This window comes from Idiotropiscis lumnitzeri, chromosome 17 (genome assembly GCF_059441095.1).
Source record: "Idiotropiscis lumnitzeri isolate Australia: NSW breed Sydney's pygmy pipehorse chromosome 17, RoL_Ilum_1.0, whole genome shotgun sequence".
In the NCBI taxonomy this organism is placed as follows: Eukaryota; Metazoa; Chordata; class Actinopteri; order Syngnathiformes; family Syngnathidae; genus Idiotropiscis; species Idiotropiscis lumnitzeri.
In genome coordinates this window covers 4661276-4677237 of record NC_142407.1, presented here as the reverse complement: position 1 = coordinate 4677237, position 15962 = coordinate 4661276, and the positions used below count along the sequence as shown (strand labels likewise).

Here is a 15962-nt window from a genome sequence, read left to right as displayed (position 1 = left end):
AGGCTAAAGTCAAAGAAACGACTTACAAAATATCATCAGCGTGCACGAGTCATTCTTTTACGACACCTCGAGTGAGTTAACGTGCCGTAAACTGCTTCGATGCGACCTGCCAGTGGAGAGCGAAGGCCCCGAAAGCTTACAAATTTGTAGACGATGAAAGCAGGCGTTTGGAGGCTCTGTTTCATTTTTTAGACCGCGTTATCGTTTTCCTCACGATGATTATAGAGAATGTGGACGCTCTCAAGTCTTGGCTGGCAAAACTTCTGGAGCCTATGTGAGTGTTTGAATTGAAATGTCATTTAGCTCGCACGCTACGTAGCTTGCTAAGTGTGCTAGCATCAATGAGGGGTGATTGCTGGAAACTGATCACCGTGGCCGATCGCTTGCTATTAAGAAATTGTTTGGCTTTCTGTTTACTGGGCTATGAAATGCTCACTATGCTTCTCGAAATGGTTGGACAAAGAAATTCTTGAACATAATTGGCTCCTGAGAAAACAACTTTACTCTCGAGCGCGCCTCCTAACTGCAGCACAGCATGCACCCTTCTGTTTGCAATTCTAGAAGCTCTCTTGGATTCATATAATTTCAAACTGTGAAAAAATGTTTAAGAGTAGACGCTTGCCACGAGTGTTACCATAGTTACCATTGCTCACCTGTGAAATAAATGATTACAATTACTCTGTTTACAGCAAGATGACATGCAGTTAAGTTGCCATAAAGTGTTAAAAGCTTCTATTTTGATTTCCACTCAGTTGCCACAACCTTAGGCACACACACAACAAAATCTCTAGCAAACATGCTTTGAACTAAAAATACTAGGCCCGTAACAAGGAGGCATCCCAAACTTTATTGAGCCAGTGGAAATACTTTGCATTGGTCCACTGCAATAAGAATTATCCTGACTTAATTTACACACAAATGTATTTACCCTGCGTGTAATACAACACAAAGCTATTATTCTGGTGTATTGATGGCAACAGGTGGATAACATGGGTTAATTATATCTTCTGCCATCTAGTGGAAGTGCATTTTATTTTTCTTCCTGCCGCTATACATCGCTGGCATAGATAGATGGAAAAAAGATGCATTTGTAGTGATTGTATAACCATTTCTAACAGAGTTTTGATACGGACTGCCAAATAAAAGATGAAATTCTAAAATATTCATTTTTTTAAAACGCTGAACTGCAATGACTAATAAAACAATCCGTGTAAAAAACTTTGAACTAATTTATAACATAATTTCAACACATTTCTGACAAACTAGCCCAATCTAGCATGTTTTTGTGCTTATTTTACTATGATTGTTTAAGTCCTTAGCAATTTAAACCAAGGCTTGAAAATGGATTTATTTTGCGAATCGCAGATGTGATGCTGACCCTTCTGCGTTAGCCAATTACGTCGTGGCTCTGGTGAAGAAGGACAAACCGGAGAAGGAGCTCAAAGCACTGTGTGCCGATCAGCTCGACGTCTTCCTACAAAAAGGTATTGCTTGCCAGCACTGCTGGAGCCACGCTCGCTTCTTTATTAAAAACATGCTGCCTGGGTAACAACCCCCCCGGAATAACGTAGTCAATGTCTACATTTGGATGGATTTTGTCCGTAGAAGAAGCCCATTGTAACGAGATATTTAGTAGCCTTCCAAATAAAACAAATACTGTTGTCACAGCTGAACTACTTCGATTTTAATTATTTACCTATTATCAATGAGGCACGTGTCACTTTTGACCAGCTGTGGGACACCAGCACTAAATCATTTGGTCACGGTAGTGAATCATGACTAGTGTTTTAAATTTCATCAAACGTAATATTACTTTTGCTGCCTCCTGGAAATGATTGAGTAAATTCATTTAATGGACTGGTTGTGTAGTTATCGTGGTTTGAATGGGATGAATTACAATGATTTTGTTAGTTGAGAATGAGCATGGTCGCTCATAAGACGCTATATGACAAATAAAGATGCATTAACCTAATCATTTAGTTATCGTGTCATTCCAGAGACTGTAGGCTTTGTGGATAAACTCTTTGAATGTCTGACAAGCAAGAACTACCAAGGGAACCCCATTGCCAAGGATGCTCAAAAAGAAGTGTTTAACCTTCCTCCAGCTAAATCAGATCCAGTGGAAGTAAGACAGAATCAGTTGTTGCTGTTTCCACATTTTAAACAAACCAAGAGTGATAATTGCTTTTTTTGGTTGTTGTAAGATTGAAGCTCCAGAAGAGGAGAGAGAAAACAGGCGCAGGAGAAGTCCTCTGAGGAACCGCTCTGACTTCAATGAATCCAGGTTTGAGTTTGGCTCCATTTATTTAAAAGCTGCACTATACAAACAACAATAGTTCTGCTACCATGACCACAACAATTTGAATCTAAATACTCATAGAATTGCCATTATCTTGTCGTAATGTGGTCATATGATTGCTTGAGGGCATGGTCCTACACTTGGTTCATCTCAAATCACAATATTGTGGAAAATTAGTTCAACTCCGTAAGTGCAACTTATCTACTGAAGATTCACCGCATACTGTTAAATATTTAGTGATTTTGTGTTTTATTATTTTGATGATTCATCGTTTAATGCAAAAGAAAAAAACCAAACAAATTCACCATCTCAAGGAATTGTAATACTGTATTACATAAACAATACAAAATAAATTTAAATGTAGTAATAAGGAAGGAATTCGCCTTGTGAAAATGTTTTCCTGTACACTAAATGAAGCTGTAAAAGACTCTTATTTAATATTGTAACTGAACAATTCAAATGAACATTTTACAAAATATTCAAGGTTATTGAAAAGCACCCGTATGCTCAGATGACATGCACGCTCATAGTTGTAAGTAGGATCTGTCTTTATAAATCTGCACTTGTAAGATGACGGCCAAATTTAAAGTTGGTCATCTTGGTTTCCGATCGCACAGGAGTCGCGACGACAGGAGGCGTGATGAGCGCAAGAGGCGGGACTTTGATCGTCACAGCAAGAGCAGTGGTGATTCGCACCGTGAGCGTGAGCGCCATGAGCGCCGCAGGGGGAGCTCCCGCGGGAGGAGCAACAGCCGCAGCCGGAGCAGGAGTGGCAGCCGGGGGAAGAGCAGGGGTCGAGGTGAGAAACAACAACAGCAGCTCAGAGGAAGAAGCTGTTTTTGAGTCAGTGGACGTTGTAAACAGCGGGATGAAAAATGTGGGCCGCTTTGCATGGACCTCATAGAGCATTTAGCTACACAGGCTGGAATGCATCTTACTATCCTCAAGGTTGGTTTGTGTGATGTGAAAGATAGAGCATCTGTGATTTGTTGCAATACTTTTTTTTGTCCTTCTGACAGACTTCAAGTCAAAGTTTGAGGTGGAGAGGAAGGAAGTGGACGGCTACAACTCATCCACCCCGGGTAGACCCCAGCAGCCTCCCCAGCTCACGTCGCCACTCTTGCCCACCCCCCTGCATCCTTTCTCGTCCACCGGCGGCGGCCCGGGACCCGGCAGCATCCCCTTGGCGACCCACGCGCACATGCCCGACGGCACCACAGATAGCTGGTCTGGCTACTATGGCAAAGCGAGACAAGACGGCGTCGGCAAGCCGTTCAGCAATAAAAACCCATCACGCAAGCAGCGGTGCCGGGATTACGATGGTAAACGCATACTTACACCTTCTCATAGTTTATGCGTAATATCAGGAATGCATTGAAACTGAAAGCTTTCATGTGTACAAATATGCCCTTGAATTTTGACCTCCGCTCTAATTGGCGACCGATTTAATCCCAGGTAGCATGATCAATTTAAGCAAGTGTTGCACATCAAATTGAGCCTCCTTTCTGTCTCCTTAAATTAACAGGTGGTAGTAATGTACCATGGCTAATACCACCATGTGACACAGTATCAGAGTCTTTATTTATTTTTGTGTGAGCGTGTTTGTGTATGAGCATGAGTGTGTGTGTGACTGTGAGTCTGCTGCAAAGTCAACACACAGAATGACAGAGTGCGATAGTCGAAATAAAATAGTAAAATAGTTGGGTTCACTTGTAAATATTCTCACTTGCTATTAAACTGGGTTTAGTATAATACATGCATTAGCTTTTTTCAAACAACACACGTTTGTCCATAGGGATTATTGATGGTCGTGTTTTCACGGCTAATGACCACTAATGTTGATCACTCAGGCTATCGTCCTCAGTGGGGCAAGGCTCAAACACACCTCTCCAGAGGCAAGCAGAGTTAGAATATCCAGTGCCCCTGAAGGCCGCTGCTGCTCTCACCATCACAGTATTCAACCACGAGGGATCGGTTCCCTTAATGAAACTGTGCAGTAAATACTGTCTGGCTTCGCCTCCCGGGACCATCGGTCTTTGTCTTACGTTTTTCTCAACTCCACCACGATGAGGGCAAATCTTGTTTCAGAAGAGCACAGAAGTAGTAAATCTCTGCTTTTAGTTTTAGTAGTGGGGGGGCTTTTCATGAATGACAAGGTAATTGACGCCCCATAAAATGGTTTAATTTTGTCAATGGATGCCACAAGATGTCATCAAAGTTCTATTTTTATGTCATTGAATTGAAACTCCTCAACCCACTTAAAATTTTTCCTTGACACCAACATGGGGGTAAAGCACTACTTTTGTGTAAATGGAACTCTTCAACTCACTTCAATCTAGTTATTTTAAAACAAAGATGCGGCATAGCACTATTTTATCTCAATTAAACTCAACTCACTTCGATATGGTTTCTCGGGATCAAATGTCACGTTCTCAATGCTGCTTATCCTGATCTGGGTCAGAGGTGTGCTAGAGCTGCCCTACCTGACTTTGGTCGAAAAGCATTGCATACCCTGAAACTGGTTGCCGCGCCATCAAAGGCTGCTCAAGTCACAACATAGTTCTTAAAAACAAAGATGACAAAAAAACACTATTCTGTCAAAGTGAAATTCCTCAACCTGCCCCAACTTAATTTCTTGACACCAAGATGTCACAAGAGCGTGTTTGAGCACAATTATTTTTTGTCTAAATGAAACTCGCTAACTTAATTCAACATAGTTCCTAAACACTATAATGGGGGAACATAAATGTTTCAGCGATATTCTAAAAAAAAGTGGTACTAGGTGAATGAATGAGATTCAGTTTTTTTAGATTCAAGTCAACAAAAAATTTTTTGACATTATCTTCTCTCCCCCATGCAGAAAAAGGATTTTGCGTTCGCGGCGACCTGTGCCCGTTTGACCACGGCAACGACCCTCTCATCGTAGATGACGTCAATCTTCCCAACATCATCCCTTTCCCACCACCGCCCGTAATACCTCCCGGCGGCCTGCCAATGCCCCCACCCATCACTGAGCCGCCCCCCTCACTCAGGATACCGCCGCCGCCGATGCCTCCCTACGGCCAACCGCCGCCACCTGGCGTCTTCTCGTTAACTGGTGAGTATCTATCTGTCTGTCTTTTACCTTTTTTTAAGATAAGAGCTACTTCTTGGGTACTGATTAATGCGAAAGGCTACCAATTTACACACTTGGGAAAATAAAACTGTGACTTGTCGCCCCCAACCTGAGAGGCTCAATAGTTTGAATCCAGTTTACAGGACCGTCACGAAAAGTTTCAATCAACACGACATTTAGAAATCATGTTCAATCGCTAATTAAGGACACTAAAAGACAATAACGCTGACATTGTTTGAAACGACGCTAGTGACCAGCTCTAGTGGCTAATGGCTAGCAGCTAACCGCTAGGCGAGTGACCAATTTAGGCTGACGAGCCGTCAGACTACTTTTCAAATGCAGTTTAATGAGTGAAAATGACTCTGCTCACTTTGATGCTGACAGCCCATCATAGCGTCAGTTCTTGCTGATCAGGTTTGAACAAACCAAGCTTCCTCAAATGTGCTTTTTTCAGCCGTCAAAATCGCTACTGTGATTCTGACGTCACTTCATCTCATAGCCTTAAATCTCACTTTCTAATTTTTCTTGAAATTAAAATAGTTTGCTGCCATCCTGTTGATGAGCTGAGAATGATGACCAATAGGTCGTTCATTGAGTGAAATGTGCTATTTTCTCTTTGGGATTCAGAATTGTTCAACTTTATTTGATAGAATTTTCATTGGGCTATTCAAATGCCAAAATATTTGATAGCCGGATACTTAATTATGTCAGTTTTAATTATTTATATTCATGGGAAGACACAGATCATGCTAATGATTTCTCGCAACGATTAGGAAACAGATACAAATCAATATGCAGCACTTTTTTTTTTAATTAAAAAAAATCTTAAATGATCACTTGTGCAACTTTCCTTGGAATTTGCCATATCACATCACCAGTGGACTACTTATCGAACAGGTCCAGGGGCTATCCAAGTCCTGGGGGCCTACTTGATCTCGGGGGGCACCACGTCGTTCCCCCCTGGTGTTGATGGTACTTACCGTATTTCTTCTAAATGTGCCTCACCCATTCGAGACAAGTAAACATCTCTTTTCATTTGTTTACTTTTTTTAGTTTGTGTGTTTGCATTTGAGTGCATTTGATGCTTATGGAAATATGGTATTTCTGTAAAGCAAACCATTTGATCATAATTTACATCTTAAATGTCAATGATAAAAATGTGTCTATACACACCCGGGATGTTTGGTTTGGATTCTCTTTGTGCGGTGGTAAATTCTACAACACAGTACATAATTCTTTCAGAAGTGTTAACGTAATGACTAGTGAGTATAATGTTCTCAGTAAATGGGTGTATTCTGCACAAAATAGCAGAACAAGGATCTTTTTCTTGTATTTCCGTGTTCAATGTCAATGAAAAGCAACCAATGAGTGGGTGAAGTGAGGGCTCACCCCCGATGAGTGACGGACTCGCTGTTACGAGACATCAGCTTGGGCTTGTGTCTCCATCAGGACCCCCTCCACTGATCGCAACCAGTGGAATGGAAACTCCCAACCACCAGTCGGCGATCACGTCGTCGCCTCCTGTCGGGCCGCCCGGCGTGAGGCTGCCACCTCCTCTTCCTCTGCCTCCTCCGCCTCCTCCCTCCTCATCGTCGGTGTCGCTTCGTCCCCGATATGTCCAGTCTGAATGTAAGCAGGTTGGAGGCTTGTCATGGGATTTCACCATTCATCGCTTGTTCTTTTGCCCACTCCATTTAACTAACCTTTTGTTCACTTGCATTGTTTTTTTGTTGTTGTTTTTTTTTAAATTAGGATTTTTGTTTTCTGTTTTTGTTGTCGTTGTGGGTAGACTGCAATGTCGCCTGTTGACCTGAAAGCGGCAGTGCAACGTTATTTTTTTACATTGTTTTTGGCGCCAGTAAAATTATGTTGTCCCTCCTGGCCTCGTTTCATGAATAAGTAAAACAAATTTAATGCAATGCCTTGCTCCCAACATGAATCAAGATAATCTTCAAGCTCCAAAACCTAATACAAGTTGACTGCCAAAAAACAAGGCTAATGTAAAACTCATTTTCATCTTGTTGTATTGTATTATAGTTTTCATCATGGATGCACAATTTTACTGTCCAATGAAAAGCATGCATCTGCTTTTTATGTGTCACAATTTTATTTTTCATAAATTATTTTTCTAAATTCTGAGAGCTTTTCAATGGATCGAAGATATATATGTTTGTCAGCATCCTGTTCATGTTGTTGTTTCATTTAAATTATAATTATCACATTATAAATTTATGACCACATTTGCATTATAATTCAAAGGGTCTATGTTTGAATCTCTGTTGCCGCCTTCTTGTGTGGAGCTCCCCTGGATGATCGATATTTGTGTTTACTTGCTTTTTAGTATTTCAAAACACTGTTGTGTGTTCTCAGATAACTACGATCCAGAGGGCTACAACCCCGAATCGCCAGGGCTGACCGGGGCGGGTCGCAACCAGTATCGCCAATTCATTCCCAGAGTACAGACGCAGCGCTCCAACCTCATCGGCCTCACATCCAATGAGGGACAAGGCTCCAGAGGTACAGAGTATTAACATTCTCATTGCTCACAATCTTCCAAATGGAAATGCTTTTCAAATGAGATTGCCTTTCTTTGCGCCCCCTTAGCTGCCAATATAGTGATCCAAACAGAGCCCGCCACTCCCGCCAGCACACCAGGATGCAACATATCATGTTTCAACTCAGAGCAGCACAACAGGAAGAGACCCATGGGCTGTATGATAGCTGAGGGACCCACGGCTAAAAAACCCTGGATGCAAAAGTAAGAATTGAAGGCTTTTCCGCAAAAGTCATTTTTTATTTATTTATTTTTTGTATGTTTTTTGCCTTTCTACATGACAGCTTTTACACAATAAGACATTTGACTGAGGACTTGTATCTTTTCACACAAGCAGTGGCATCTGCCTTTTGGGATTTACAGCCATTTTGTTTGTGTTAACTACTTCCATTATCAGCAGCTCAAAAGCAGTTGAACAAGTGACCTCGTTGTAAATATAGCCATAATTTTTACTACTTGGATGGCAATCATTAATTCCGAAATCCCCTCGGCATTGTCTGGCCTTCGCTTGCTGCTTGTTTGTGGTTCCTACTGACTTAGTTTTTTTCCCTCAATAACTGAAAAGTGTACTGTAAAATATAGAATTCAGGTTATTCTTTTTCTGTCTGCCCGCGAAATGAAATTCTTCCAAGTATTGGTCGTATCTTTGGCTGTAATTGAGGTGTAATTACTTAATGTTGACTGCCAAATCCACAACCTTCTCATATTGATTGTTTTATTTGAAAACAACAAAGAAAAACTATTAATTAAAAAAAAAATTGTCACTCAAAACGTGAAAATTTCTCTTTCCACAATTCACTAATTAAGAATTTGCCAATATCCGCATCATTATGAACCTCTCTCGTGCTTTCAGGCCAAACTTCAACAACAAAGGTGGCTTCCCAAAGAGACATTTCCATGTGAACACCAAGCTGGAGGTGCGCAATATCCCACCTGAGCTCAACACCATCACCAAGCTCAATGAGCACTTCAGCAAGTTCGGGACCATCGTGAACATTCAGGTAAGATTGTGAGCGAGTGAAATAACAGTTGTCAGATTCTGGAACTGCATTTAAAATCAAAAGAGAATGGAAACAGCCAAAATAGAGAGCAGACCTCCTCCAAGGCTGAAAAATCCTGATTTTGGAATGAACTTCATCCATCTAGGTGGTGTTTGGTGGCGACCCAGACGTGGCGTTAATCCAGTTCACATCCAACGAAGAAGCTTGTCGGGCAATGTACTGCGTGGAGGCGGTTCTCAACAACCGCTTCATCAACATGCGCTGGCATCGCAAGTCCAACATGCCGGGGATTCACCAGCTGGAACACGGCACAGGCAGCCAGGTGGTCGGCTCTGTACCCAACCTCGGGCCGCAGGTAAGGCCCAAAACACATTGTAGGGGCTGATTCTGAAAAATAAATCAATTGCAAAAGAATTCATTTCGCAATTAATATGAAAGACAGTATCCTGTATTTGTCTTCCTTAATGTTGTTACTCTACAAAACAGTTTGACTTGCAGTCTTTTAAGTGTTGGATATAACTTTTTATTTGTTTTGCAGGGGATCAAGCAGCACAATCCTGCTGCTTACGTGCTGAACAAGCATCGATCGCCAGCACCAGTCGGCCCCACAAGCACACCTGACAACCTGAACCCCAATGCAGAAGCTGCACATGTGCGTCTTTCCGTCTTTTCTGATTTTGTTTTTTTAAGCTCCATTTAGTGGGAGAGTTTTACACAGACCTTGTTTTTAAAAATCCTTACAGATAAGGTTAAGCAAAACATGTTCTTGAGGTTTATGGTCGAGTGCAAAACATGAAAGCCAATAATCATTTACATGCATTCGGAAAAGTTTTAAGCAAGCAGCATTTAAAAGTAAAGTCTTGTTTGAACCACGTCTCCTGGCTCCATGCGATGACCTAAATGTGTTGCTGTCCCGTTTCGCTTTGCGCGGCACTTAGGTGGCGCCGGTGCTGACAAACACCCAGAAGGGCCCCTTCACTTCCACCCCGCTCAAGTTGTCCTCCAAGTGCCTTGGGAAAACAGCGAAAGCACTGGAAGCACAGGAAGCCCTGAAGAAGAAACAGGCATGTTGCTTAATTTTTTAATACGCTTTATGAGGATGACGTGATGGTGTTTGTATCCACGTGTGTGGAAAATGCCGGAATTTGCTGTATCTCACTTTCCAAGATTAATGTCTTGTCTGATGCTGTTTGCTTGCATTCAGGAGGCATTAAAATTACAGCATGACTTGCAGAAGAAGAAACAAGAGATGTTAAAGACTCAGATTGAGTGTCAGAAGGTGAGAAGTGCAAGTGCAAACCAGGAAATATGTTGCTTTCTTTTACCTTGCCAATGTTCCAAATATTGTGTTCGTCAGTCAAATTGCCATGATAATGTTCTAAAAATACATGGGGAAAAAAAAAAAACGATATCAAGTCACACCTCAAATGAAAGTAGTGATGATGTCTTTGTTAATGACATGCTTTTTGGCTTGAAAAGTTGACCAATCGCCACTGCTTATCAACGTCACACAATAACTCGGCCTATTAAGTCGGCGCGTTGACACTGCCAGCCTCTCTTCACCCGTCACTTACATTTCTTATCAGGCACTGATTAACCGTCTGGAGAAGAACCGGGGGATGAAACCGGAGGAGCGAGCCAACATCATGAAAACGCTGAAGGAACTGACTGACAAGATTGCCCAGCTCCAGAACGAAATGAATCCATCCTCCCAGGTGTCTAAAGCCAATCACAACCAGCCCAAGACCAAGACCGACGTGAGTTTGGGGCCCTTGTTAGGTGTTTAGGACTTTCGCGGTGCACTCTAAATAGTACCTGAGGCAGGAAGCGGATACATTACACAGCTTCAAGTTAAATCACTGTATTTTGGTTCGTTTCCCACGTGCAGGCCCAGAAGGAGCTGCTGGATGCTGAGTTGGACTTCCACAAGAAGATGAACTCTGGAGAAGACACAACAGATCTCAAAAGAAAATTGGGCCAGCTACAGAAGGAGGTCAAACATTTTTTTATTTATTTTTTTTTTACCTCACACTTCAAACGCAACAGTTTTGCACTCAAATTACAAACATTCTCAGTTCTGTTGTGCTTATATCGCATGGCTAAGTGATTCCACCGACCAAGAATACCGGCTTGGGGTTAGAACTGGTAAGGTTCAGGATCTTTGTAGGGGAGGGGTCTGCAAGTGCCAGTATTATTATGGAACCCTATTTAGGGGTGTGGGAAAGATCTACGGTGAGAGGTTCAGGAAGTTTTGAAGCATGGTCTATTGTGCCAATTGTCAATCTCTACTCATGGCTAGTATGTTGAAAAAGTTGAAGGTCTTTGATTGGGGGGTCTGAATTGCTATTTAGCCTCAAATGATAAAAAAAAAAAGTCCCCCCTTAGCAGGGTAGGACATTCCAAAGGTTTCTACCGCCATCCACTGGAATGCTTACTTGAGTTGTTTTCCACGTGTTAAGAAAGATGAACTTTTTATTGATAGACTCAACTGTCAACTAGCACCGCTTAGGTCGTGGTAGAAAAGCCAGCACGGAAGTGGAGAATACAGAACTGCACCATATTTACTAATTGTTGAATGGTGGTACTAAAATGTGGCTTATTGATTGGAAAAAAAAATATTATCAACCATATCGGGGGAGGCAAACTTATCGGAAAAAGGTTCACTCTAAAGCAAGCACATAGTCATCTCAGCCTCAGACTGGCCCCACATGTGCCCTCCCACTGAAACACAACACAGGACGAGGCTTGTCGTGTCACAACATCCGTCGAATAGGAACACAGTTTTTGATAGTAACACCCTGCCTAACATGCCCTCCCGCCCTCGATCCCTTCACTCCCTCCCTGTGGGTTCTAAATTAGCTAGTGGTTAAAAAATGCATAAACCCCCACATCCCCCAAGCCGAAGCCTATCCTCCCTGTGCACATTAAAAGCGCAGCCACTTTAGCAAGCCCAGAGGAAGAGCTAAATGCTAACGAAGCCCAATCAGACACTCAACGCTCTCTCGCGCTGATGGAGGCCATCTCATTAAAGTTTAAGCCGCAGGGTACAAAAATCACGGGCGCGAGCAATAAGAGTGGAAGACCAAATGGAAGGAAAGGTTTTGGAGAGGTGAAGAAGTAAACTTAAGAGCTGTGAGATGGAACATGTAATTGAAAAGTGAGGGGAAGATGTAGAGAACCCAAGTCAAAGGAGCTATTTAAGTCCTGGGGTCACCAAGGGCTAAACTTATGAAAAAAATAAATATATAATGAACATTGATAAGGCAGGACAACAGCAAAGTCACGGAACGCTTTACCTGAAAAGATGCCATTTTGTTTTGAAGTGGCCATTGTAGGGTCATTTTTCAATTCCAGTGGTCGTTTAAAGCAGATTTTTTTTTTTATCAGAAACTTTTAACCCTAATTTGAGCTCAACAAGCTCAACACAGCTTTGCTTACCTTTTGGCTTTGATAGGATAGCAAAATCGTCTCACTTTTCGGGGAAATGCGGTTGTTTCTGCATGATAGTGTTCTGGACGTTGTTTGAAAGTGCCGCTGGATGTTTTCGTTGAATCATTTTCTGAAGTCTTTTGTTTTGCCCTCCTTCCAGGCAACACAATTGGGCATCCTGAGATCCCCGACGTGTCGAGGCCGCGGCCGGGGGAAGGTGCCGCCGGAAGCGGGCGCCATACGCGCAAGGGGCCGTAGCGGCTCCGTGAACCGCATGGTGGTGGATCACCGACCCAGGGCCTTGTCGATTGTGGGGATTACTCAGGAGGAAAAGGAGGAGCTCACGTCGCACTTTGTGGTGAGAACGCAATGCAAAGATTGTCTTTAAATGTTTCATGTTGAATGAACATTTATTTATGTTTTTAATATTTTTTGCTGATTATTAGAAATTCGGTGATCTGGAGGATCTCCGTGACCAGGATGCCACCACTGTCATCATGACCTTTAAGACTCGGAGTGAAGCTGAGAATGTAAGTCGCGTTAGTCCCTCTACTCGGCTGAGTAGGTTGCGCCATCACCAAAATAAACTGTCCATATGTGCTGTAGGTGTACCCCTCAACCTGCGGTGTGACAGCCCCTGAGCTAAACCTTTTGTTTTTCCACTCGCATTGTCTAGGCAGCCAACCAGGGAGCTAAGTTTAAAGGTCGCATGTTGCAGATTTCTTGGTACAAGCCCAAGACGCCCTCCGTCACCACGGAGCCCGAGGAGGAGGAGTCCAAAGACGACGACAACACGGTACCACCTGACAGTAACTTTCTAGGATTTATTTGTCCCAAACCCGCTGTTCTGTTCAACAAATTTGATGCTGCATATACATACAGTAGCAAAATATGGCAAGTAATATATATTGTGGCTGAACATAATCATGACTTTTTGCAAAAAAAAGCATGAAACAACCTTGATGCTACAAATTTAAGTACTATCCGTTTGTCAATAATTTCTTTTGTCGTTTTATAATTGCCTATGGAAAGCTGCAAAATTTTACTTTTGTCTAAATGAAGTCCCTCAATTCACTTTAACATAGTTCCCTGGCACTAAGATGACAAGACAACGTCAAAGCAATATTTGTATACATACCCACCTCAAAACCACGGGAAGTTCTCGTGCAGTGCAACTTTGAAGTGAGTGCAAATTTGGTGCGTTTCAGTTGGAATAGGCAGGTTTTGCTCTCTGCAGCGCTTCTTAATTTTTAAACCAGACGAAGCTCTCAGTGAAAATTGAGTCTGAGCCTCTTGCAGCTAAAGAGCGTCTTTGACCTCTTGAGGGAAGCGACATGACTGTCAGGAGGAATCCTCTCCCGGATGCTTACGCACAGAGCTTTTGAGGCCACAGTCGAGTTGGTCTTGTGACCTTAGGGTGCACTCCATTGTGTCACATGACATCGGGAAGGCTCATCCTTCCAGGAATGTCCCTCCATGCGTAGATAAAGTTTGAACACAAATCGTGCTGGGATGCCGGTTAACTTCCAAGTTGTTCCATTAGAAAGAATATAAAGTGATTGGCTATAATAAAAGTTCCGTCTACAGTGGTTATCTTATTAACTTTCCCCAGCATACTTTGTTACTGCAGTGGTATGATGCTTAAAATAAAACTATTTTTTCCCCCACAAAACTCAAATTTTCTACTCTCCTTTTCTCTTGATGCCAAACGAGCTTTGAAGTAGTGTTTTTTTGTCAAACTAAAAATAAATCAGACAAGGTTGCTTGTGTCACTATTATGGAAAAGGTGTACAAAAGTGAAGAAAATACTTTGTGCTTTATGATTTTTATGAGCAGAAGGAAGGTCGCGCCTATCTGCCTGGTGAGGAGGAAGAAGAGGAAGAGGATGACGACGAAGACGACAAGTACGAAAGCAGATCTTGGAGACGATGAAGACATCCTCATGACAGCAACCAAATCGCCAGTGCGGATTACCCATAAGGAACCCCCCCCCCTTTCCCCCCCAGTATTTTCAACAGTCATTTTAAGACTAACGGAAGTATAAAGTTAGGTTTTTCGAGGGTTCTCTCCACTCCCAAAAAAAAAAAAAAAATCTCACTTTTGCTGAGAAAGACGATGGTTCGTTTCTTGGAGTGTGCTTACTTCAACTGTTAGTAATGCACATTTGCTTCTACTGTGAAAAGCTATTTTTATACATAACTGTATTTAAGATTTTTTTTTTGTTTTGTTTTTTTTGGGGACAATTTGGTCTCGGTTTGTAGACCATGTTTAATTTATTCCTCAAATTCTTACCTGCTTCTTTATTTGGAAGGCTCAGTCACCCTTTTGTCACCGGCACAGCACCCCCTGTAGTCCTCTAGGGTGTACTGCATCAATATCCCTCCAACAACTTATATTTGGAAATTCTTAAAAAAAAAAACACAAACATACACATTCAACCCACAAATACTCATAAGTGTATTATCTTTTTTTCTTTCTTTTTTTTTAATAAATTTAGTAAGGCCCTTGGAGGACTTTCTGAGAACAAGTAGGACCACTGTGCAATCATTTACTGTAAATGTCGCAATATTGCATTTCTTTTATTTCCAACCTCTGCTTCTCAAACAAAGAGAGAACACAATCATTCATAAATATCCATAGACAGATGTTTGAATGTAAAAATTGAAACCCTTGAGTTTAGTGTGTACACACACACACACATATATATATTTTAGTAGAGTGAGAATGATAGAATTTCTTTCTTTGCCTTACATCCGTCGGCCCCCTGGCGGATTTTTTTTTCTTTTCTTTTTTTCAAGATTTGTGAGTTACTTTCTTTCGGGGGGTTTTGTGTGTAAATTTTGTACATTTGCTTAAAAATGTTAAATGTAGTCTACCCTCCCCAACTTTTTTTATTTTTGATTTAGTGTTTCTGTTATTTTAATAAGGAAAAACAACAATATAGTCCCATTCCCCCTGGAGGTTTTATTTCATATTTCCTCCTTTATTGTATCAAAATTCAATTGTAATTCACATAGTACTGTTTACAAGCACCCTGATGTGGAGTAACTTGATTGCATATATTTTTTCAGTAGTGAAAAACTAAAACCAAAAGAATATTTATTGAACTTTTCCTGCATGTAAATACACTCAGTGTGTCCTTTGGAGTCATCCTCGCACCTTGATTACTTTTCTCTTTCCCACACATCCCTAATAAGTTTCTTATGGAGTTTAAAAAGGACAAAGTAACTGGTTTCCTGTATATTCAGAGAAGTTGCTCTCTATCCTCTTTTTTTGTACTTGTGTGTGCGCGCTAATACACCGTAGTGTAAAAAAAACCAACTGTTTATCGGATAATAGTTTTGGATTTGTAACTGTTTATATTTGCAGGATGTGAATGATAACGATGTATTTTCTTCATGTAATTTTGTTTGTAAAAAGATGGATTTCTAATTTACGAGCATGTTTGCTTTTGCCAATAAAGACGAAGGAATGGGCTGCTTGCGGGAAGAAAAAAAAATGAAAGGGCAAAAGAAAAAATACAATTTGATCATGGGGAAAAAAAAAATAAAAAAAAAGTGTATT

The 15962-nt window shown here is 41.5% G+C and overlaps 1 protein-coding gene across 2 annotated transcripts; it reads left to right on the top strand.

Annotated features, from left to right (window-relative positions):
• The first annotated feature begins 72 nt into the window (after positions 1–72).
• On the top strand, positions 73–14823 carry rbm27 (RNA binding motif protein 27). Of its 2 annotated transcripts, XM_088279487.1 has the most exons (21): positions 73–274; positions 1366–1484; positions 1998–2125; positions 2205–2284; positions 2917–3098; positions 3319–3621; positions 5160–5396; positions 6864–7043; positions 7785–7931; positions 8019–8172; positions 8822–8969; positions 9115–9324; positions 9508–9621; positions 9908–10033; positions 10174–10248; positions 10556–10726; positions 10858–10962; positions 12559–12756; positions 12845–12928; positions 13075–13194; positions 14235–14823. In XM_088279487.1, the coding sequence occupies exons 1-21, from the start codon at positions 216–218 to the stop codon at positions 14328–14330; spliced, it is 3036 nt and encodes a 1011-aa protein (XP_088135613.1). In that variant the 5' UTR covers positions 73–215; the 3' UTR covers positions 14331–14823. The 2 variants fall into 2 exon arrangements, with proteins under 2 accessions (XP_088135613.1, XP_088135614.1); XM_088279488.1 differs by lacking the exon at positions 6864–7043.
• Positions 14824–15962: the final 1139 nt, after the last annotated feature.